The 24,044-nt window shown below is 38.1% G+C and overlaps 1 protein-coding gene across 1 annotated transcript in view; it reads left to right on the top strand.

Moving 5' to 3' along the window:
• Positions 1 to 11,331, top strand: part of HMCN1 (hemicentin 1) — a 443,754-nt gene extending 432,423 nt beyond the window's left edge. The window contains exons 105-107 of the mRNA XM_032137046.1: positions 2,597 to 2,716; positions 8,276 to 8,402; positions 9,904 to 11,331. Of these exons, the coding sequence (XP_031992937.1) occupies positions 2,597 to 2,716; positions 8,276 to 8,402; positions 9,904 to 10,270 (614 nt within the window). The 3' untranslated portion in view covers positions 10,271 to 11,331. The remainder of the gene's footprint in view (positions 1 to 2,596; positions 2,717 to 8,275; positions 8,403 to 9,903) is intronic.
• The last annotated feature ends 12,713 nt before the right edge of the window (positions 11,332 to 24,044 follow it).

Here is a 24,044-nt window from a genome sequence, read left to right as displayed (position 1 = left end):
TTAGCTGGAAAAAATAAGCAAAGAAAGAACATAGGAGGGAAGTAAAGAGGGAGGGAAGAAACAAATTCTACTTAAATTCAAAGACCACTATGCCAGCCTCATTGTCTTACATTTCTGGAAAGCGTTCTACACTTTGCTTACTCTCTCCTAACTATGCTTTTTGCTAAACAAACATTTTTTAAACATTTCTTCCCTTTGTATCTTCAATTTTTTTTTGTTTCTTTTTCTACCCTTGCCCAAGCCCTGTTACTGCATTATTATCTTCTCAGATGGACTTCTTGGTCAACCTTAGGTGGATTCATCTTCCCATATCATCTCTACTCAGTTGGACCCTCAGTCCCTCTAGACACTCAGACTTTACCTTTTGCTTTTTAGGTTCATATTTTTTTCCAGCACTTTTCTGTCTTTTTTACCCTGATGTACCTGCAGCTTAATATAAGGGATATGGAAACTTCTCCCTTGTGATTAGCTTACCAGAATTGTTGACAGTGCTCGTTTCTCCTACCACCAAACATTAATGCATTAACAATTCTCTACATTTTGTCCCATGTGGTCAAATACTGTTTAATTGCTAAATATGTGGACTCCAGTGTTCTTGCTAGTATATTAAACAACACTGTCAATCTGCTACAAACTGTTCTGAGTTTTGGTAAATTTTATGCCCACAGTTTTGATCTGACTCTTCATTAAAATTGTTCACTATTCTTTTATTGACAGAATTAACATCTGACATTTTGTCTTTCAAAGTTTCTTCCAAATAGTCATCCCCACTAGAGGGTTTTCACAGCCTAGGTAATAGGTTACCATCCCATTCTCAACCTTCATTTTAGACAAGCACTTTCTTTTGTTCTACCTTCACTTTCCTGCCCAAAAATCTGTGTTATGAAAAATGAATTAAACCACACCCTCCACACTATACACCATTAGCTGGTTTCTTCCAAATTATCAGAAGGTCCAAGTTATTTTAAGAAAGTTTCCTGATTAATAACCCATTTCTCTACTTCTTCATCACTATCTATGGCTGCAGTTTCATCATAGTAGAGTCTTATGTTTTCTGTCTTCTGTTTATGTTAAACCAATGTTATGTTATCACAATCGTCTTTCTCAGACAGTCATCTGCTATTTGAGGCAGCCACTATTTCATAGTAAGGGTCGATCTTGGAGAATCTAAAGTAAAAATTTATAGCTAGTCCATTACTGGATATTTAAGTTTCTTTGGGGGCAATTCATAGGCTTAAACATTTCTTAAAATACAGTATTTTATAGTATTGGGACTAATGAAGAAATATACAGTAAGACTGCAGACAGCTTTGGAATTACACAACAAGACCAAATTGCAATAAGCACCAAATGCTTTTAATGAACTATCTGGGACAGACAAGTTATGAAAGATTCAAATTAACACTATGAAATCTTGTTAGACTTGGGCTAGAGTTTAGTTTTTGAAGAAATTGATTCTAAAGCATAACAGGAAAAATGACCATTGCATTGCTTCTGAATGCAGAAATCACACTTGGGGGTAGTGTAAAATTCATGCTTGGGAAAGCTCTGTGTTAACAACTTGGAGTTCAACATAATTTACATTTCTGTTATTTTAGGTTAAAGCTGATTTTAAAAGAAAGAAGTAAAAACTCACACAAGTCATAGGATCAACACTTTGGTTAACTAGTCTTCCACTGGTTGGTGTATGCTCAGAGACTATGAGCAAATTTTAATTTTAGTTAAAGCAAAACACCACTGGGACAAGAAATCTTCAGCCTCCCAAATCACATACTTTATCCTTAAAGCAAATATCAGTTAATTTTGAATTATCATCTATTCTCACCCTGCTTTTTTGCCGTTTTCATGGCTTTAATAATAGCAGCCCTTTATAGACTACTTTCCCAGATATTACTGTATATGAACCTTTCAACAAAACTGTGAAGTAGGGCAGATGGTCTCAAGTGTCCCTTTTAACAGAAGAATAAATGAGATCTTGAGAACTTAAATGGCCTGCCAAAAGTAACACAACTATATATATATATGTACTTGTCATTAGTACATTTGAATTGTATTAAAAAAGAGTATTTTTGTCACAAAAATAAAAAACATTTCCATGTGATATCTGTGTATGGGAAAGCTATGCATGGGTGGGGATGCAGGGAGAGAGAAAGAGAGCCAAAGTTCAAATACAATAAAAACAAATACTCCTTTTTGCAATTAATCTCAATAGGAACATTATATTTTAGGTAATTTCTACTGTTCCTTAAAGAGTTTCATATTTTGGTGGTTTAGGATCCTGTCTACATTTGTTTCCTCTGTCATGTCACTCTTACTTAAGTAATATAAAAATTGACTAGTTTGGGACTTCAGCATATATGTGCTTACACAAAGAAATGTCCATATTTTGTAATATAGTACTGTGTATATAGTACTATATTCAATATTTTTATAACATAAAAAATATCTTGGTAGAAAATAGCTCTGAGCATTTTTTAACATGAGTATAAAATCACCAAGAAGTTTTTCTAATGTATATCAACAACTTGATGAGAGTTGGCTCTGTCACAGTGTCTGCTTTTTTGTGTGGTGATAACTCTGTCTTCTTCCTGAACAGATATTGATGAATGTGAAAATACAGATGCCTGCCAGCATGAGTGTAAGAATACCTTTGGAAGTTATCAATGCATCTGCCCACCTGGCTATCAACTCACACACAATGGAAAGACATGCCAAGGTGAGAAAACATTGGGATGTTTATTGTTACAAACTTGACTAAAAACCAACAGAGAGTGTGAGAAGTTTTTTTTTTGAATAATCATTCTCCTAGTGGCTTCCCCTTCTTTCCCATTCCCATGAGTCAGAATTATGTTCAGACATTGCTTTTGCAAGCTGGAGAAGCAATGGGAGAGGAAGCAAGCAAAGAAAATAGTTGAGAAACATTTTTGGTATGGTCTTACTAGAAGGAGCAAGAATGCCTAAGCCAGTTCATATTATATATTTTTAACACTTAATGGGGATAGATCTCTTCAAACTTTTTTACAATTCCACCAAAATGGAAGTGAAAAATGAGAAGGTTACTCAGTAAATTTACTTCAGTGTTAGATATTATTTTATATGTTGTCCCTCTTATTAAACTTATTTTTAAAGTGATCAGTTTTGTAGTCAATTAAATGATTCATTCATTCGTTGAGTCTACATTGATGTGGAACAATTATGTGCTAGCATTGCAGGATTTAAACAGATAAATAAGATAGAGTCTTCCCCTTTAAGAGTTTACAGTCTAGTGGAGACAGACATGTAAATAAAACAAAGTATAGCTCATTGGTTCTATAACAGAGTTTTGGGCAAGATATAGCAATGACAAAGAATAAAACATCAGTCTCAGTAGTTCCCTTTTTACACAAAAATGTGAAAGGAGCATTGTAATTTGGTAAGGTTGATTATATTGCAACGTGTACTTATATTAAGGAGAAATAAGAACTTGTATAGCTCCTAAAAATCATCTAAGAAACCTTTAATTTTGTGGACAAAATCTAGGAGTATTATGTGGGTCTTAATAAGCTTTTGAATTGTATTAATTTGTGTCATGGAAAATTATATCCTTTTGTAAAGTATAGCAAATAAAAGCTCCAAAAGAGTGCTTTATCAGCAGCAATCAAATTTAGATTGAATTTTTTTATCTTTATGGGATTCACAAAAGACTTGCTGCAATGCAGCTTATGGAAAATGGGTTCCAGGAGGCAAAACCAGGATGGACAATGGCTTCACCCTAGTTACCATGAGCACTGCCACCTCATCCCACACCAACCCACCCCACCCATTCACTCATTCACACTCCCTGAGGGCCCCCACTGGGTCATGTGGGCCGGAGATGAAACATGAAGTTGAGTAATAACTTTCACTTTGGGCCATCAGTCGCCAAACATTTCTTAAGAACCTACCCCATGCAGAGAATTTTACTCAGATTTAAAGTACTGGAATAATTTATTTAATCATACTGTTATCTTTTTCCAAAGCAACTGTTATTTCACTTTAATCAGCAGTAAAAATATGTCAAAGGCAACAATTTGCACCCATTAGATAATTTGTACCCATTCTAAAACTAATTCTCAGAGTGAGTATGTGAGCCTTAATGTCCTAGAATAATGAAGAGCAGAGGTAGGACTTGACCTCAGATCTGTATGTCTAGAATAGTCCTTTGTCTCCTGGGATGCTGTGAGCACCAGGAGCATTGCACTGAGGCAGCAGGATGGGGTGAGAGCACTTTGTCCGGATATTACCACTTTTCCCCAGTTCTTCAACCCAAGAGTCTTCCTGAAGGAGTGGCGATGCCCACACTAAAACCACACCCCCTCCAGGTACCAAAGAAGGCAACAGGGCAGATACCAAAGCATTTGGAATAACCACTCAAAACGCACAACCCCTTAGCCAGATTTTAAAGGGTTATATTTTATTCACATTAGAGAATTTTTCGCCCTTTCTAAATTGTGCCGGTTTATTTTTTTAATTGCCTTTGTCACTCATTTAGTTCAAAACGTTCTTCAGCTTTCAGTTGTGCTACAGAGAGTGGAAAATGACATGGACAAATCAGAAACAGGTGTCACTTGAAATGTCTGCAATTTAAATGGGTTACATATTTTTGTGGTTTTAAAAAGACTTGAGAGAAAACAATTATGCCTTTTTTTTCTTTGCCCTGAAGAATAACTTGCATTCTTTTTATAGTTTTAGAAAGTGTTTGAGGCATTTATAAGGAACCAAAGACTGCTTTTTATTTGCATATGATTTTTTGAAAGATTTAGAAATTACTGATACAAACGTCAATAATAAAAGGGAAATTAAAGTGAATTTGACATTGAACAAGGACAGAAACTCTAGTCAAAAGTGAAAGTCACTAGACTGCAAAATAAACAAAAAGCATTACCAATCAAGAATTGCCTAAGATGCAGAGAGGAGAAACTAAAGGACCCTTATGCTAATTTTATGCACCACTAATCTACTTCTAAAAATTTGGAAACATTATATGAGCACTGCATTTAAAATGAGTGCTCTTATTCATCTGTGTTTTAAAAATGCAATGCATAATGTTTATCAAGAATCTAAATTACTTATATTTTCTGTAAGACAGATGTTTCAAGTATGTTTATCCTGAATTTTTAGTATTCAGAAGCACTTGGTTAAATACATTCATATGTTCTAAAACTGTTAATATAAAAATTTTCAGCTCATTTTGGGATTCTTTTCTTGTAGCAATATTTATGTTACAAAATACTTTCATTTTAATCATAATATTCTTATATTTAATAGAAACCAGACATCACATCATCCATGAACAGAAGACAACACAATTTCTATTTCTTTTTCTGTCTTCTTTTTTTTTTAAGAATAGTGAGTAGAGTAAATGAGTAGAGTGAGTGGATTCCTAGAGAGAGTGCTTCACCCTGAGGAGAGGGTAATAGACCAGAGACAGAAGAGGGCCACCTGCCCAGCACCTCAGTACTTAGGAAAGCTTTTTAATAGAAAGTGTATATTTCTATATTAGATTCTGATATTTCTTTATAGATTCATATTTACCCAATGAAAATATATCATAAGGTAACTACTAAATAACAACTTAGTATGCACACTGATGTGCATCCAGCTTCTAGTCTCCACACCACCATTATCATGGACCCCTGCAGCCCACTGGCTTCATGTTTCTGCAAGAGTTCATGATGAAAATGAGAAAAAATGTGGATGATGAATATGAAGAGAACATTTTTTAATGAGAGAAGGAAGATAAGGCTAATTGAATTTCACATTTTTCTAGACGGCTTTTCACGTCACTGAGACAATCTTGTCAAGGAGATTAAGCCCTCCTGGCTGATAAAATCATAAATAGAAATTTTTTCACAGAGGCAGTAGGCAAGACTTAACTGAAATAAAAAGTTTTTTCACATTATGTTCCATTCCTGTAGGAAAGCTAATCCTAGTGTAATACTAGTAATAGCATATTACATCATTGTCAGCACATATAACTAACTAAAAGGTTATTTACTCCGTATCATTCTAACCCAGTATCTTTTTACTTTGTGGAGACTGTTATTGTTTTAAATAAATAATTACATTGTCTGTGGTTTCCTTAGAAAATATTTGGAGCCAAATCTAAAATGCTTATTTTTGTATCAAATACCAATATAAATACCACTATCCAACTACCAAATTATGTACTACTGTACAATGACATCGTAGTAACATTGTTCTTAGCACAGCTTCCATGATAGAAGTGCATTTGACCGTCAGGACCCACCTGTGGAGAACCAGTTTAGTCCATTTAATTGTCATTTTACCCTCTTGTATCTCAGGACCAATGCTATATGCAGCCAATTGACTTAGACTTTGAAAACCTTATACTTTACTCATACTTTTAAAAATTGACCACTAAAGTTTCTTATAAGTTTAAATGGTTGCAAAGGATGTGAATTCTGGTGTTGTTATACAGATTGTTATGTTAATGTGCTCAAGCTTTAAATATATTTTCATCAAAACTTCAGAGATGCAGATTTAACTCCCTCGGTTAATGGAGGATGGCCACTATATAATTTGAAAGTCTGTATTCGTTGTCAAATTAATCAGATCTACTGTCAGAAAAAGTCTAAGGTGATTTTTCTGTTCAAACAAAAATGTTAGTAGGTGTCCCCATGACAACCAACCCACTTCTGAAATCTAATTTAAAATAGAGAGCTAATGGGAGGCCAAGGTGGGCGGATCACCAAAGGTCAGGGGTTCAAGACCAGCCTGGCCAACATGGTGAAACCTCCTCTCTAATAAAAATACAAAAATTAGCCAGGCGTGGTGACGCATGCCTGTAGTCCCAGCTACTCTGGAAGCTGAGGCAGGAGAATCACTTGAGCCCAGGAGGCGGAGCTTGCAATGAGCCGAGATTACACCACTACACTCCAGCTTGGGCGACAGAGTGAGAGTCCGTCTCAAAAAAAAAAAAATAAAATAGAGAGCTAAGACCATTGGTTTGTGGCCATGATAAAATAAGGCCTGCCAGCCACCATCAGTCTTTATTACCAATATTCTTACTCTCTTGTTTATCCTCTGAGATTAGTTGCAGTCTGTCTTTGTAAATCAGAAGGTTGGAAACAGGGAGAAGGGAATAGAGACCTCCAGGTCATGAGATGTTCTCAGGCAAATTGACTTTAGAGAGGAGAATTATGGAAAATGAGAATATGGGAATTGATTCCCTGAAATATTCGCCTGCATTCATACTGCTAGAAAACATTCGTGTATCACCAGGGGAATGAGGATGCCCCAGTATGAAAACCATTGCTCTAAAATACCATTCTTACATTTGGGATCTTAAAATTCCTTTAAAAATTGTGTTGAACTCCATGGACCCTCTTTCCAGAAAATCCAACCATCAATCAATCTCACGTTCTCTGTCTCTGTCTCTCTCACACACACATGCACGCAAACATCACGGATCCCCTGATGCTCAAAAATAAACTCCAAATTAAAAGTGGTGGCTCAAAAACACTCATTTTCAGGAAGCACTTAAGTGTGTTTCTACTTAGTGTAGAAAACAACAAAATAAAAAGTATTTCATTTGCGTATTTTCCCCATACCATTAGCCTAAGGAGAGCATCCCACTACCATAACGAGAGAGGATAGACTCAACACAGTCCAGATCAAGGTGAACTGCTCCATTTGATCAGCTTACATTGTGGTGCCTGGGCCACTCATTTGATCCTGTTTTGTTTGTCTCTCTCCTCAAGATCTGACTAGCCTGTACCATCTCTCCTGAATTTATAACTTGACTCCTTTCATATCTAAGACCCTATTTTCCACTCAACAATTTGACATTATAAAACAAAACACTCGGCAAGGATCACTCACATTTTAAGGAGATTCTTCACTTTGCAAAAAATATTCACAAATGTCCTTTAAATTTTTGGCTTGTTCATAGTGCATTTAAAATATTACTTGCTTTATAAAACTTAAATGCAAGGTATTTCCCAAATATGAAAGACACCAGAGAGCTCTTAATACCTCCCCATCTACTTTTATAGCTCTCAATTTTTTATGTCCTTTCACATAAAGAAATATGTGCTCAAGGCAATCTGGGAAATAACCCCGCCAGGTGTCATGATCCCCATTTTGTGGTTAAAGAAGCTTAGGTATGACTAAGTTCATTCACGGGAGGGGAAGGCTAGCCCTCCACATTCTAGTCACACATCCACAGTGGCTGCTCTGATGGCCTTCTCTCACCCTCATTGCTGATGCTGCATGTTCCCTGTGCTGTCCCTAGATATCGATGAGTGTCTGGAGCAGAATGTGCGCTGTGGACCCAATCGCATGTGCTTCAACATGAGAGGAAGCTACCAGTGCATCGATACACCCTGTCCACCCAACTACCAAAGGGATCCTGTTTCAGGGTATGTCTTGCCTTCTCATCCCAGACATGCTTTTGAAAATCCTTCCTCCTACTCCTTGACCAACATAAACTTTGTCTTTTGTCATGTGTAACTCACAGGAAGTCACTAACTCCAGGAAGATGTGGGGTTACAGTAAGTATTCTTTTCAATGAATGGGCAAGAAATGAGCTCATCTTGCAGCAGCCACTGCCACCCAAGCTCACTCTTGGCTGCCAGTGTTGCCTGGAGCAGTCTTCCCAGAATATAACATGTAACATGGTGGGTTCTGCCTCAGCAGCAAGTGTTTGATGGAGTGATAGAGCCTACCTTTCTTTAAAGTTTTTCATTTCCGTTGTGTTGCCTCAGGGTGGTAAGGGCTCTGCACACTTAGAGCCCACCATGAAGCACCTTTTCTGTTGCTTCACTGACTCACCACTCCTTGAGAACGGAGATGAGTGAGGATGAGTCAGTCGTCTGCCCGTTCATACATCATCTTGCTTATATTTCCTTCTGTCTGAAACAGGCTTTTCTGCATTCTGAATAAACTACCATTCTGTTTTCTCTCTCCCCTTCCAGAAATGTTGCACTCTATCCAGGTACCAAGTTAACAGGTCGATTGAAAACAAGTGATAATATTCCTCTTGGATAAGCCCTGCTAATAGGAAGGTGTTTCTGAAACAAAATACTGGCTGGAACTCACTTTGTTTTCCTCTTGGTAATGCTTATCAAGTTACTGCAGCATAGTCAAGTGTGGACTGCCCAGAATCCACCAAAAACCTATTTGCAATTGGTCTGATGGGACATGGAATAGGAAGGAGAAAATTGAAAATACAGACTTAACAAAACCTCTAAAAATACTATGACTGAAGAATCCTGTCTTCATAAAATGGTCCTCTGTGCATTTTTTTCCCCTCTTTATTACCATCGGTTTCTGGCAAACAATTTAAAAGTCATCATGACTCAAAAAGCAGTCAGTGTGCGCTCTGGTAAAAGAAAATAAAGCTTTTTAATCTACAATAATGTGAACGACAATTACAAAAGAAGTACCCCTTCCCCACCAGAAATCCTAATTGACCTTTTATTATTTTTAGAAAAAATATCAATATATTTTGTTTCACCTTTCAAACAGTATTAGGATACTATATAATTAAAAAGTAGCTTGTATTCCTCTTTAAGAAGTACTTGTTTCCAATATATATGCAGATGCTTTTATTTCCAAAACTGACTTTTCATTTTAAAGAAAATACTCTTGTGGCATTCATACTTACTTCAGTGGCTCAGACACATCTGCTTTTAATGGAGCTGCAAGATACATATTTGACTTCACACCAGCATCTTCTCTTAGTCATCTGGTGTCTGGTTTGAGTTAGTGACACAGAACACGACTGAGTCTTACCACTTTTACAGCCAGGCTGCCTCCTGCATGTAGTGCCTAAAAGTTGTCATGGATCATGATCACCTGTATCATGCCTCCTCCTGCTTCCAGATAACTATGTGTATTTCATTTGTTTGTTGTCCTTAGGTTCTGCCTCAAGAACTGTCCACCCAATGATTTGGAATGTGCCTTGAGCCCATATGCCTTGGAATACAAACTCGTCTCCCTCCCATTTGGAATAGCCACCAATCAAGATTTAATCCGGCTGGTTGCATACACGCAGGATGGAGTGATGCATCCCAGGACAACTTTCCTCATGGTAGACGAGGAACAGACTGTTCCTTTTGCCTTGAGGGATGAAAACCTGAAAGGAGTGGTGTATACAACACGACCACTACGAGAAGCAGAGACCTACCGCATGAGGGTCCGAGCCTCATCCTACAGTGCCAATGGGACCATTGAATATCAGACCACATTCATAGTTTATATAGCTGTGTCTGCCTACCCATACTAAGGAACTCTGCAAAGCCTATTCCACATATTTAAACCGCATTAATCATGGCAATCAAGCCCCCTTCCAGATTATTGTCTCTTGACAGTTGCAATCTTGGCAACTTGAAAATGGTGCTACACTCTGTTTTGTGTGCCTTCCTTGGTACTTCTGAGGTATTTTCATGATCCCACCATGGTCATATCTTGAAGTACGGTCTAGAAAAGTCCCTTATTATTTTATTTATTACACTGGAGCAGTTACTTCCCAAAGGTTATTCTGAACATCTAACAGGACATATTGGTGATGTTTTATAGTAGTTTAGTACCTAAGATCATTTTCCTGAAAGCCAAACCAAACAACAAAAAACAAAAACAACTGATTCAGAGTCAAATAGAGTTTTTGAGCATTTGACTATTTTTAGAATCACTAAGTATTTTGATCAAAGCTTATAAAGTAACTTATGGAGATTTTTGTAAGTATTGATACATTATAATAGGACTTACCTATTTTCATTTTTAAGGAGAAAAACACCACTCATTTTTTTTTGAATATAGTACAGCTACTATAAGTCTTGTTTGATCCCAAATGGTGCTTATCTTGATTGAACATTCAGAACAAGGATATTATTTTCAGTGATTTTGTGAGATCAGTTGAACCACTTATGATAATAATAATAAAAAAACAAAAGATTGCTTTGCCCTCACGACAGTTGTACATGGCATGGAACTTGAACATTTTACTACAAACTTTCATCCAGTTAGCTTCATAGTTTTACATTCCAGAATTTTGTTTATTTTCCTATCAATGAAAACAATTTTTAAAGATACCAGTGGGACAGGTTTGGTTTTTTAAAAATCTCATGTGTTCAAATTAACATAAATATTACACGTCAATACACTGTACATGGTGGTAATAGACTAAGCAATTGCCAAGATGTATTCTATTTTTATGAAGTGTATATATTACCTTAGTGTGCATTTTCTACATAATATCTTGATGGACTCTTTTATAAAATTATTTTATAAAAAAACAATGTTACACTAAAATCAGGCTAAATAAATTTTCACATCTTTTTTTCATAACCTTTTGAAGAACCTAAAATTCATTTCCTTGCAGCTAAAACAGGGATTAAATTTAAAGTCCTACACATAAACAGACACACAATCATGAGATCCCTTGAGACAGAGGTAGTATTACTCACATTGTATAGGTCAGGATCCTAGGACAGAGATAACTTATGTAACTTCCTTAAGACAGGACAGCTAGTGAGTGGCAGAAATGTCCTACCTTACCTGTCATGACTCCCACTTGAGTTTTTTCATCTACCTAAACAGCATTTTTTTTCTTTTTTTTTTTATTTTTATTATTATACTTTAGGTTTTAGGGTACATGTGCACAATGTGCAGGTTTGTTACATATGTATCCATGGAGCATTTTTTATATCTTATCTCAAGTGAATTCATCTTGTGTGATATTAAACTAGTGAAGGCCTAATTGTGACCTATGATTGAAGGATTTTTAACCTAGAATCACATTATTCAAAGAAACCTGGAAAAAAATATCCACTCCATAGTCCAGCTGTCAGGCAGGTGATTAACTAAATCAGTGTTTACCAAAGACTTCTACAGAATGCTAGTCTAGTACAGGTGTTTTTAGTCACAAGCGTTCTATGATCAAACAAGTTTGAAAAATACTGCATAACATGTCCTCTTATTAAAGATTATCTATCAACACTAACAAAGAAACTTAGAAGTTCAGCAGTGAACAGGATGAATTTATTCAAGCCAACATTTTCTGAAAGATTTAATCCCAAACCTTTTTTCCCTAATACATTATCTCACTGAACACTTGGGGAGATGCTGATGTAATACAGTCAAGACATCTGCTTCATGCCTAAATCCTTAGAAAGGACATTTTTATAACTAAGTACTTTGGTAAACAACTCCAACACCTGACCCTGACCATTGAGCTTCTTTCTAAAATTAAACCACATAAATTTTGCTCATTTCCTCTGTCCAGTATTCTACAAGCATAGAAATTGACAGGACAGTGACCAGACATGAGCTATTGCATAGTCATTAGTAGGAACAAACTTCTGGTTACTACAGTATTTGATTTGGAAATTCCTATTTGGGGAGCCAGAAGACCCAGCCAGAATCTTGACTTGAACCAAGTACTTCTGACAACATTTCCTTGAAATTTATCTTAAGCATGCCAGTGGTTGAGCAGAGGTAGGCAATGAGATCAATCACCAACCCTGAAAGTTCCCTTAGGATACAGGGCAGGGTGGGGAAGCCCTCCTTCATGACATCTAGCAGAGCTGCGAGGAGCAAGCCTCCATCTTGTATATTGCTATGACAGTCCTCTGAGCCTGCAATTTCCACAGATACCCTAGATAGGATGACTAGCAGAAAGGGGAAGGTCTCCAAAGGAAGGAAACTAAGAGAGCAAATGAGAGATCTAATAGGTAATCTTTGACTCACATACATTCAATCCCTTATATGCCAAATGAAGTCTACCTACAGTATAATTACTTAATCTGATATTAACCTAAACAGAAGTGTGATCTACACCAACAGTCAACAAACTTTTTTCTATGAAGATACAGACAGTAAATATCTTAGGCCCTTTAGGCCATGTGGTTTCTGTAACTACTACTCAAGTCTGCTGTTTAGCATGAGAGCAGCCGTGGACGGCACATAAACATGTGCTCTAGTAACACTTGATTTACAAAATCTGGCTGGATTTAGCCTTCAGGTCATAGTTTACCTCTGATCTACAAACTGGGTATAAATCTTTTTGTCATTCACAACAGCCCAGTCTGAGCTCAGAGCACAAATGATAGTCAAGGCTCTGACCAGTTTTGTAGTAGGCTGCCGGCCTCACCACGTGCAAGCCTTCCACATCTCTAAAACCTGTTCTCATGCTTTACATTAACCCAGCTGCAGACTTAGCTGTTAGGCTGGCAGTCATATTCAAGCCCCACTCTCCTTTCATAAACGCACACAGGCACACAGGAGCATGCTTTGCAGGGCAGGATAACAGCACACTTACCAGAATTTACCATTTCACATTTCAGTTCATCTGGGTGAGCCAGGTAGGCCAAAGATTGACACTTCTAAAATACCTGCCCATTTGTCCAGCCGGTTACCTGACATTTTCACTTGGCTCCTTAACTAACTCACTCAGACTTACACATCCAGCATATGGTTGATCCAAACCCCAACCACATATCTCCTGCTCTCTAGCAGCTGTCTAGTTGCAGTGGGCATGTGACTCCATTCTGTCCAATAAGATGTAAGCAGAAATCACTGGGTGTAGCTTCTGGGAAATCGCTTTAAAAGGGATAGTCTTTGTGGCATACCAATTTGGCCTGTGTTTTTCAATCTTTCCATGCTCAGAATGTGGACAGAGATTTGCCAACCATCTTGCAACAATGGGGCAACCACCCTGAGGATGAGAAGGGAGGAAGGGAGGAAGGGAGGGAAGGGAGGAGGAGGGGAGGGAGAAGGGAAGGAGGAAGGGAGAGAGGGAGGGGAGGAGGAGGGGAGGGACAAGGGAAGGAGAAAGGAGAGGGAGGGGAGAAGACGGGGGAGGGGGGCTGAAACCTCTTACATGACTTTGTTGAACCACTCTTCAGCACTGGAATAACTACCCCAGGACTTGTAATCATTTGAGTCTAAAATCTCCTTACTTATTTAAACAATTATTTGTTGGACTGTCTCTGTTTACAGCTGAATACCTGAATGCCTACTGAATGATCCTCCAAACCTTTTCCTACCCTAGTCTTTCCTAACTATATTAATTGTACTACCATTCATCTAATCACCCCAACTGAAGCCCTGGGATTCACTAACTTCTCACCACTTAAAATGTACACATTCAGTCCATCAAAATAGAACTCTCTGTCTCCCCTGCTACCATCCTAGGCATACCATTGTCACGTGATGCACTCCTACCCAAGTTCCTCTGCCACTCCTGCTCTGCTGTACTCCATTTTCTACAAGACTGGTCTTTTAAAAACACCTATAAGATCACGTCACTCCATCAATAACTCTCCATTCTTCTTTCCTTTTATAATCTAAATGTGTTATATGATCTAGTTTCTCCCTAGTATGTCAGCTTAGGTAAGCTGGAACTACATTTCCTGTCTCTGAAAGTTTCGGAGCATAGGCCACAAGAGACATGTAGCATGAGATTTGAAAAGTATAAGTGAAGCTGCAGCCACATTGCTTTTACACTTGGAAAGTCACAGCAGGGGTACCAGGTACTGTTGCAAGTCATGGACCCCATCATTATCTGCTAGCTCCTCTCGGTGGCTCAGGACAATGGTGGCCCCACAGCCATTCTACTTCCCACTGGATCCTTCTTCACCTTCTACAACCCCTGAGCTAGATATGTGTCTACACCTGTAACAAAGAAGCCCAGCTTTTCCTGCATGAGACCTACATCGTTGAAGTTGGAAAATTAAAGATGGTGAAAGATTGCTATGGACAGAATTGTCTCCCCCTGATGTATACGTAGAAGACCTAACCCTCGATGTGACTGCATTTGGAGATAAGGCCTAAGGAGTAACTAAGGTTAAATGAGGTCATAAGCGGGGGTAGGATTAGTGCCCTTATAAGAAGAGACACCAGAGATCTCTCTGTCATGTGATGACACAGTGAAAAGGCAGCCACCTGCAAGCCAGAAAGAGTGCTCACCAGAAACCAAACTCTGCCAGACCTTGACTTGGGCTTCCCAGCCTCCAGACCTGTGAGAAAATACATTTCTGTTGCATAAGCTGTGCAGTCACTGGTACTTTGTGATGGCAGCTGAGCTGACTCATACAGAGACCAGCACAGGTTCTAGTCCATCATGGGTTCTATCCATGTTTGTGGGCTTCAGTTCCTCTCATGGATTATTTTAATGAAAATGGAGAGTACAATAAGGTTGCCTGTTTGCTTCTAAGTGCACTGAAGAAAGAAAATAATGAGCTCAGGGCTTTATTCCCAACACAAAAGGGAGATGAAGTAGAATGGTGACCCAAAAGAAATCTTTATCTCTTATAACTGCAGGGCTAAGTTTTCTAAACACACACACACATGCACACACACACACACACACACACAAACTAATCCTGAGACTGGCTGAATTACAATGCAAGTTAAATTCCCAACCCCATGATGCCTCTTATGATAAAGTTAGGACATGGCTGAAAAAGAAGTATGGCCCTAAAATTTGGGATGGGGACATATGAGCAGATTCTGATGAAGATGGAAACCTTGAACTCCAAATTTGATATGTTTCCTTGCCAACAGCTTTCCCTCTTCTCTGAATTTAGTCTTCCTTGCCTAAATAACCTGTAATGGCCTCTCTTGAGGTCTGTTGCAAAAGACAGATGATCCTCTCTGGAGCTGTCCCCATTACCCCTTATTGCTCCTAGACCTACAGCCAGACTCATGTCTGTGGAATCCAATAACAAAAAAGAAACAAAGCATATATTTTATATATCTTTTTCATTTTACTTTTCTAGTTGTTTGTATTATATTCTATGAAAGTAACCATCTATAATAGACTACAACTTTAAAAAAAAAAAAACACAGACTGGAACTTAAAAAAAAATTACCACAGGTAATTTGAAAAACATTGCATGGCACAACACCACGAACTAAAGATTGTAAGCCAGTATTTCACAGAGAGGGAAGCTGAAGCTCAGAGATTAGATAACTAGCTGCAGAGTCATCACTAGTAGGAGATGCAGTTAAGATTTGGACCCAAGTCCATCTGACTACAAAACCTAACACTTGCCGATACTCTGAATAAGGAAACTCCTCTTAATCTGTTCAGAAACATCTGCTTACTTCCAACCATTACCACTGAAGTGTGAAGGTGATCATACTACTCAGCTTGGTGCTTCGTCAAAGTGCGTTCAAGTCCTCAGGTCTCCCAATAAAGTGGGATATCAGCTCTGAAGATTAGTGTGGTTGCAGATATTACTCATCCTTCAGAACCAACTGTTGGAGTTCAGCTATGCATACTCTGGGGATTTGGTCTAACATTTTGTTAACAGTTTCTGAATTCCTCTGATGAATCTGAAGGAATGAGATTTGATGTCAATAAAAAGTTTTTAGCACTCCACCTTCTCTATGCAGGAAGTTGAGGTTTTACAGTCATGATTAAGTCAACTGAAATCACAAAGAAAGACTGACAACTTAACTAGTTGGTTATTTATCTGGAAGGTCTCAAGACCTGAGTCACTGAAGCCCTCACAAACAATCACCTGCAGTGGCTCCCCTTATTTGGGGTAATCCAAGATTTCCCCATAACTGGACCCCAGCTTACCTTTTTGGTATTTATGTCATAATAATTCTGTTGTATGTACCCTGTTTTCCATGTAATGATACCACACATTTTCCATAATCCAGTTTTTCTTCTATTTTTACATGTTAGAATGTTCTCCTTTCCAATTCCACATACTCATTTCTCGCCATCTTCAAAGCCCTATTTAATGCCACATCTTCCATAGAGTCTTGCCTAATCTTTTAAACAAAAGGTCTCTCTTCCATCTCTTAAGTCAGTCTATCTCTGTACCTCTCATTTGACACTTCTTACCTTCTGCTTTGTATTATGGTTGCTTGGCACATGCATTTCCTTGTCTACTAGACAGAAAGAGCCTTGAATCCAGTTCATCCGTTATCCTGCACTGCTCTTAGCACAGAGCATTGTAACTAATATTTACCCTACACACTAAGTGCAAGGATGACTGACTAATCAATGGATTAAGATAAAAAGAAACCCAAAGTTTATCATGATTGATATGGTTTGGCTCTGTGTTCCCACCCAAATCTCACCTTGAATTTTAGTAATTCCTACATGTCAAGGGCAGGACCAGGTAGAAATAATTGAATCATGGGTGTGGTTCCCCAATGCTGTTCTCATGATAGAGAATTTGTTCTCACAAGATCTCATGGTTTTGTAAGGGACTTCCCACTTCGCTCGGCTCTCATTCTCTCTCTTGCCACCCTGTGAGGAGATGCCTTCCACCATGATTGTAAGTTTCCTGAGGCCTACCAACAATGTGGAACTGAGAGTCGATTAAACTTCTTTCCTTTATAAATTACCCAATCTCAGTTATTTCTTCATAGCAGCTTGAGAATGGACTAATACAATGATCAAAGCAATCCATAGGTTCAATCATTCATCCATTTATTTATTCTAAAAGTATAGACTGAACGTCTACTATGTGGTGGGCTCACTGATAAACATGAGAAATCCAAACATGTAAAGATACTTATAGCCCAGTGAGAATTCATATGTAAAAATAAACAATTATAAATCATTATGGTAATTACAATAAAAGTCAGTACAAAGTACAATGGAAAGATAGGGAACAGAGTCCTAAGTCCACCTGGGAGAAGCAGAAAAGAGTCCATATTTCAGAGAGTAAGAAGGACAAAAAGACATAAGACACACCCTTTCCTTTAAGAAAACTTCTCAGAAATTCCCACACAACATTGTTAATTGTATCTCATGAGCAAGAACTTAATAGATAGAAGAAAAGCAAAGAAAGGTAGTTTTTTGGTTGAACTCCATGCTGTGTTCTATGAAGAAGAAAAGACAACTAGGAATCTGCTACAAGGTGCTGCAGGAACTGGAAGTGGGTACCAGAAAGAGGGGGAAGGGGTTCCTTCTTCCCAAACTGTGAAAGAATGAGGAGATGTTTGGTGATAGAGGAAACAGTGAGTCTATTCTGTTTTCTTTTTAATATGAGAAAGAGCCAAAGGCTATAGGGTGATTAAAGATAAAGGAAAGAGAGTAGAGCAACATTCTAAAAGAAATGAAAAGATTTTACTCTAAAGCATAGAAGAGGGGATGATAGATGAACAAGAGGAGTTGACTTAGTCTTCTGGGGCTGCCATAACAAAATACTACAGAATGGGTGGCTTAGACAACAACATTTATTTACTCACAGTTCTGGAGGCTGGAAGTCCTAGATCAAGGTGTTGGCAGGTTTGGTTTTTCCTGAGATCTTGCTCCTTGGCTTACAATGGCCGCCTTCTCACTGTCTTCCTATGGCCTCTCTGTGCACCCGCATCTCTGATGTCTCTTCCTGTTCTACAGGGACACCAGTCTTACTCAATTAGGGCCACACCCTTATGACTGCATTTAATCTTTATTACCTCCTTAAAGGTCCTATCCCTAAATAACCTCACTTTGGAAGTAGGGCTTTGACAGATGAATCTTGGGAGGACACAATTCAGTCCATCACAGGAGTAAATGGCAGAAAGAACATAAGTATAGGTGAAGTGGAGGTTGGTTGCCAAGAGTGTGAGTGAAATAAAGCCATATGCTGAGGGTTTGAGAGATAAGGATGGGGTAAATTTTTGTGATAGCTCCTATGGAAAATAGAAGATGGAGCAAATTAGAAACATCTAAAGGATGACTTAGTAGTGACAGAGGTCCAGCTGACATTAAAAAATCATAAACATTTCTGGCTCCAATGCAGTCATGTGACTCTCAGTATTCAATCAGTGCCCAATGGCCTGCGTGTAAACACACAAGAAAACAAAAACATAGATAAGTTGATGCAGAACTAAAGATTTACAGGATTTGAGAGAGGAGAGACACCGCCAAACTCAAGTAAGGATGTATGGAATGACAACTGTGCTACAAATAAATATATCTGTCACCATGAAGACAAGAAGTTAAGGGAGTTCATATTAGTTCACACTAGATGGTCTCTACCTTTTCTGTGAAATAGAGGTCAAAACAAAGGTAGCAATTTGAAATTGGGGGTTTGAGAAGAATTAAGTTGCGAAATCACAGGTAAGAAGAGTCAAAAAGACTTCACAAGGCATCTGTATTAAAATTGGCAAATGTTGCTAAGAGAATAATAAAGATCAGATAACTTGAATATTTACTGACAATGGCATGTATAAGTCTACACAGAGTGGAGAATGTACGTGGTTCAGTTTGTCCATAATCCAAACTTCTGAGTAGGTAAAGTGCAGGGAAGTTGGGACAATGGAGTTGGTGATGCTACTGAGAGTCATGTCTGAAAAAAAATGGATGGTGGATTCTAGACCAGCAACAACTAAAAGCAAACATTAAAGGCCGGAAGACGTATTCATTTACCCATTGTAAAACTCTTTTCTTTTTAACAGATTCAATTGGGTGTATAATTTTAAAACCATGTATTTTCCATCTTAAGTATAAAATGCAATGTTTGGTAAAATTTACAGAGTTGTATAACTATCACCACAATCTAATTTTAGAGTGTTTCCATGACTTCAAAAAGATCCATCATGTTCATTTGCAGTCATTCACTGATTTTATCTCTAATCCTAGACAACCACAAGTCTATTTTCCATCTCTATAGACTTTCCTTTTCTGGACTTTTCATATAAATGCAATCATAAAATATATGGTCTTTTGTGTCTGGCTATTTCCATTTAGCAGAACATCCTTTACGTTTATTCATGTTATATTTTATTCTTTATCACTGAATTGTGTTCCATTGTGTGGCTACATCATTTTAAAAGATTTTTATTTTAATATTTTGTAGAACTAGGGTCTCACTGTGTTGCCAGGCTGGTCTTGAACTCCTGGCCTCAACTGATCCTCCCACCTTGTCCTCCCAAGTGTTGGCATTACAGGCATGAGCCACTGCACCCAGCCATATATGACTCTTATTTATCCATCCTCAGCTGATCAACATTTGAGGGTTTTTTTTTTCCCATTTTGGGCTATTATAGATAATCCTGCTACAAAAAAATTTATGTGTAACTTTTGTGTGGACATGTTTTATTCCCTCTTGCATAGATACTTGGCAGTAAAATTGCTGGGTCCCTTGGTAAATCTATGTTTAAATTTGTAAGAAATTCCTGATCTGTTTTTCAAAGTGGCTGTACTATTTACATTCTCATCAATAATATATGAGGGTTCCAGTTTCTCCACATGCTCACCAACACTTATTGTCTCTCTTTTTTTATTATAGCTATTCTAGTAGGTGTAGAGTAGTATCTCATTTTAATTTGCATTCCTCTAATGACTAATAATGTTGAGTATCTTTTTATGTGCTATTGGCCATTGGGATATCTTCTCTGGGGAGATGTCTATTCAAATAATTTGCCCATTTCAAGCTGTGTTGTCTCTCTTCTTTTTGTTGTTTTGTAAGAATTATTTGTATATTCTAAATCCAGGTTCTTTATCAGATACCTGATTTGCCAATATGCTTTTCCAGTTGTGGCTTATCTTTTCATTTTCTTAATGGTGTCTTTCGAAGGGCAGAGGTTTTCATTTTTTAAGTCCATTTTATCAATGTTTTCTTTAATGGATTGTACATTTGGTGTTCTAGCTATGAAATTTTGTCTTAACACAAGGTCACAAAGATTTTCTCTTATGTTTTCTTATAAGAGTTATAGCATTTTAAGGCCAGGCACAGTGGCTCACCCCTGTAATCCCAGCACTTTGTGAGGCCGAGGCAGGCGGATCATGAGGTCAGGAGATCGGTGAAACCACTCTACTAAAAACCAAAAATTACCAGGCATGGTGGCGGGCACCGCATCTTTGGATGAGGCAGGAGAAGAAGAGACAATTGCAGATGAGACCCATATGCACAGATGAGACTGTCCCAAAAAAAAAAAAAAAAAAAAATTATACATTACTCTATATTAATTTATGATACTTTTTTTTTTTTTTTTTTTTGAGACTGATCTCACTTGTTCCCAGGCTGATTCTGGCAGGACTCACCACAAACTCTGCCTCCGATTCAATGATTCTCTTCCCACCTCTTGATTCTGGATACATTCTATTAATTTTTGTACAATGTAATATTGACCATGTACATCCAATTGTCCCAGCATCATTTTGGAAAAGGCTATTTTTTCCCATTGAATTGCCTTGGCACTTTTGTTAAAAATCAATTGACTATAAATTGATTACTATAACTTTAGAATAAGTTTTGTAATTAGAAAGGGTAAGTCCTCTAACTTTATTTTTTCTTTTTCAAAAATATTTTGGCTATACTGGGTCCCTTACATCTCCATATAAATTTTAGGGCTTATCAATTTCTGCAAAAGGGCTTGTGGGAATTTGATAGAAATTTCATCCAATCTGTAGATCAATTTGGGAAAATAAATACTATTTTTGAATCATAAAAAAATGGTTGACTCTCCATGGTGGCTCAGCACTTTAGGAGACTAAGGTGGGAGGATCACTTGAGCCCAGGAGTTCAAGACCAGAGTGGGCAACACAGTGAAATGACACCCTGTCTTTACACACACAAAAAAATTGTTTTTTAATTAGCTGAGCATGGTGGCGTGCACCTTTGGTCCTAACTACTCACTAGGCTGAGTGGGGAGGATCACTTGAGTACAAGAGTTTGAGGCTATCATGAACCATGATACGCCACTGCACTCCAGCCTAGGCAATAGAGCGAGACACTTTGATGAAGAACAAAAAAGAACAAGAATAAGAACAAAAAAGAACAAGAACAAAAATGAAGAATGGAGGAGAAGGAGGAGAAAATGGTTGCAAGCATAGGTTCCGAAGTCAGGTGATCTGAATTCACAAGTAGCTACACTTTCTAACAACATAATCTTGGGCAAGTTAATCTCTCTAAACCTGTCGAAACCTCAGTTTCCTTCTTTTTAAAATAGGCATATTAATATAATAATACCAGCTTTTACTTCAGAATCAAAAGATATATTTTCTACTCAGTCCTTAGAACAGTGCTATTATATTATCATTTTTTTATTCTGTGCCAGGAACTATGTAGGCTTTAGAGATAAAAAGAGTTACAAGTTGAAGAATTCTCTATGAAAGAGCAGGATTGCCCTGGGTCCCATGTTTTTGTTGTTCGAGGCAGGTGAGGGATAAGCAAGTAGCCTTGGTGTTGGTGGGGACAGGGAAGATGATTCTAATAGAAAGACATGTGGACAGGAGGAAGGACTGACTCTACCAGCTACCTTTAAAAAAGCAAACAAAACATGGCTTTCTATTCATTCAACCAACACACAAATTCCCTACTTAGTATTTGTAAGTAAAAGATGAAAGAGGTGGCTTATTCTCTCATCTTCCTCTCTTGTTGAGGTTTTTCTCTTTAAAACTTATATTCATTTTTTCACTTGATTTCACAAAGTAATAAAGTATCCATAGATAGATGGGAGGAAGGTGGTATTTGACTCATGTTCCAAGGAGATGCCCTGTGTTTTAGCCACCCTAAGAATGTTTCTGATGGTAATAATACACTTTGGTCTAGTGGAATGATTGCCTTCTCTCCAGACATTCTGCAGGGGACAATGGGACACACAGAAAGTCTTTAGTTCCTACATGATTTTCCGGTGGTAGGGGGCTGTTCTTGTGTACTGAGTCCCTTTTTTCTTATACTATTGGTTTGCAGGCTCCCAGAATGTCTGATTTTCAAGCTTCTAATCTACCATGTCCTGCTATTTCCAGTTGCCTCCGCCTCTGAGTCAGACAGCAGGAAGGAGACAAGCTCATCACATTCTGGCCTGGGCTCCCAAACAAAATAGTTCCATGTGTGAAGGCAGTGCCTGACATGTCCCTTTGGCCACCGGTGGTTCCAACTCTGTAGGAACACCGAAAGAATGTATGAACAGACTTTCCCAGGTATCTAAAACACATTTTCAAAATGTCAAGTGACCCCTGATGACCAGCCTGCTGATTAACTGCAGCCTTCCAGGGGTCCTTGGACAGGACACACTGAGGCCAAATTTTCAGAGTGTAGTTGCCTCTCCTGAGTCAGAAATCTCACTGCCAAGCTGGAGCAGCCGTACAACGTGTAACCGGTCAAAGTGATTGCCGTTTCCCAATCAACATGCTCTGCCAAGACTGTTTCAGATTTTCTACTCCAGGGAACAGCCTGGGAATTTGGAAGTCCTTCATAGGGGTTTCTGGATGAGTTCCTCCCTCCCCCACGTCTACCATCTCAGCCCTCGCGTTGGCCTTCACCACCTTTGCTGCATCAGCTGGCTTCCATCTTTGTCAGCTCTCCCTCCTTTTGTGCCAGCCTATGCTTAGTAACATAATCATCTATTAGGATTTGTCTATCTTTCTTGGAACCTTTAGTGATACTTGCTAGTGATGTACAGAAGATATTAAGCTAGTAACCGAGATCCTCAGCCAACTGTCTGCCACCCAATCACAATCAGTTTACATGGAGAAATATACAAAGTTTAGACAAATACATGCTTTTTATTGCTAGCTCAGTATTTTGCCCCAATTAATAATACAAGTTTTTCTTGAACTGGCATGCCTTCTGCTTATACTGTGGGTAGAACCAGGGTCCTTACCAAAATCAGACTAAGGGATATTTAGGCTCCTTTTTCCTGGCCCTTTCCAGGGAAATGTGTCTCTCACAGTTTCACTGGATTACAGAATTCAAGAGCAATTGTGAGTCTCAAGGGAGAAAGCTTAAAGAACACACCAGATAGAAACACAAACTGTTAATCTTTAGTTCATCCCATTAAATGTACCACCACTTAGCACCAAGACCTATTAAATCCTTATCCTTGACCATCCATATGAGCAATCCCCTTTCTTCAAGGGTAAATTGGGGGTCAGAAGAGGTAAAGCCCCTTAGAAATTCTCAAATATGAGAGATCCAAGTAGAGGAGTAAATAAGATTTACAGAAGAGTTGATGGTCAAGGAAACCAATGGTAATCAAATTAGAATAGGCACATGAACACATAACCAAAGCTTATCGCTTACAAGAAGACTTAGCATCAGAATTAAAGAAACCATCTGGAGTCAGTGTATTCACAAAGTATAAAGGTGAGTACAAAACCA

The sequence above is a fragment of the Hylobates moloch genome, unplaced genomic scaffold (assembly GCF_009828535.3).
Source record: "Hylobates moloch isolate HMO894 unplaced genomic scaffold, HMol_V3 SCAFFOLD_18, whole genome shotgun sequence".
Classification (NCBI taxonomy): domain Eukaryota; kingdom Metazoa; phylum Chordata; class Mammalia; order Primates; family Hylobatidae; genus Hylobates; species Hylobates moloch.
This window is presented reverse-complemented; position numbering and strand designations above follow the sequence as displayed.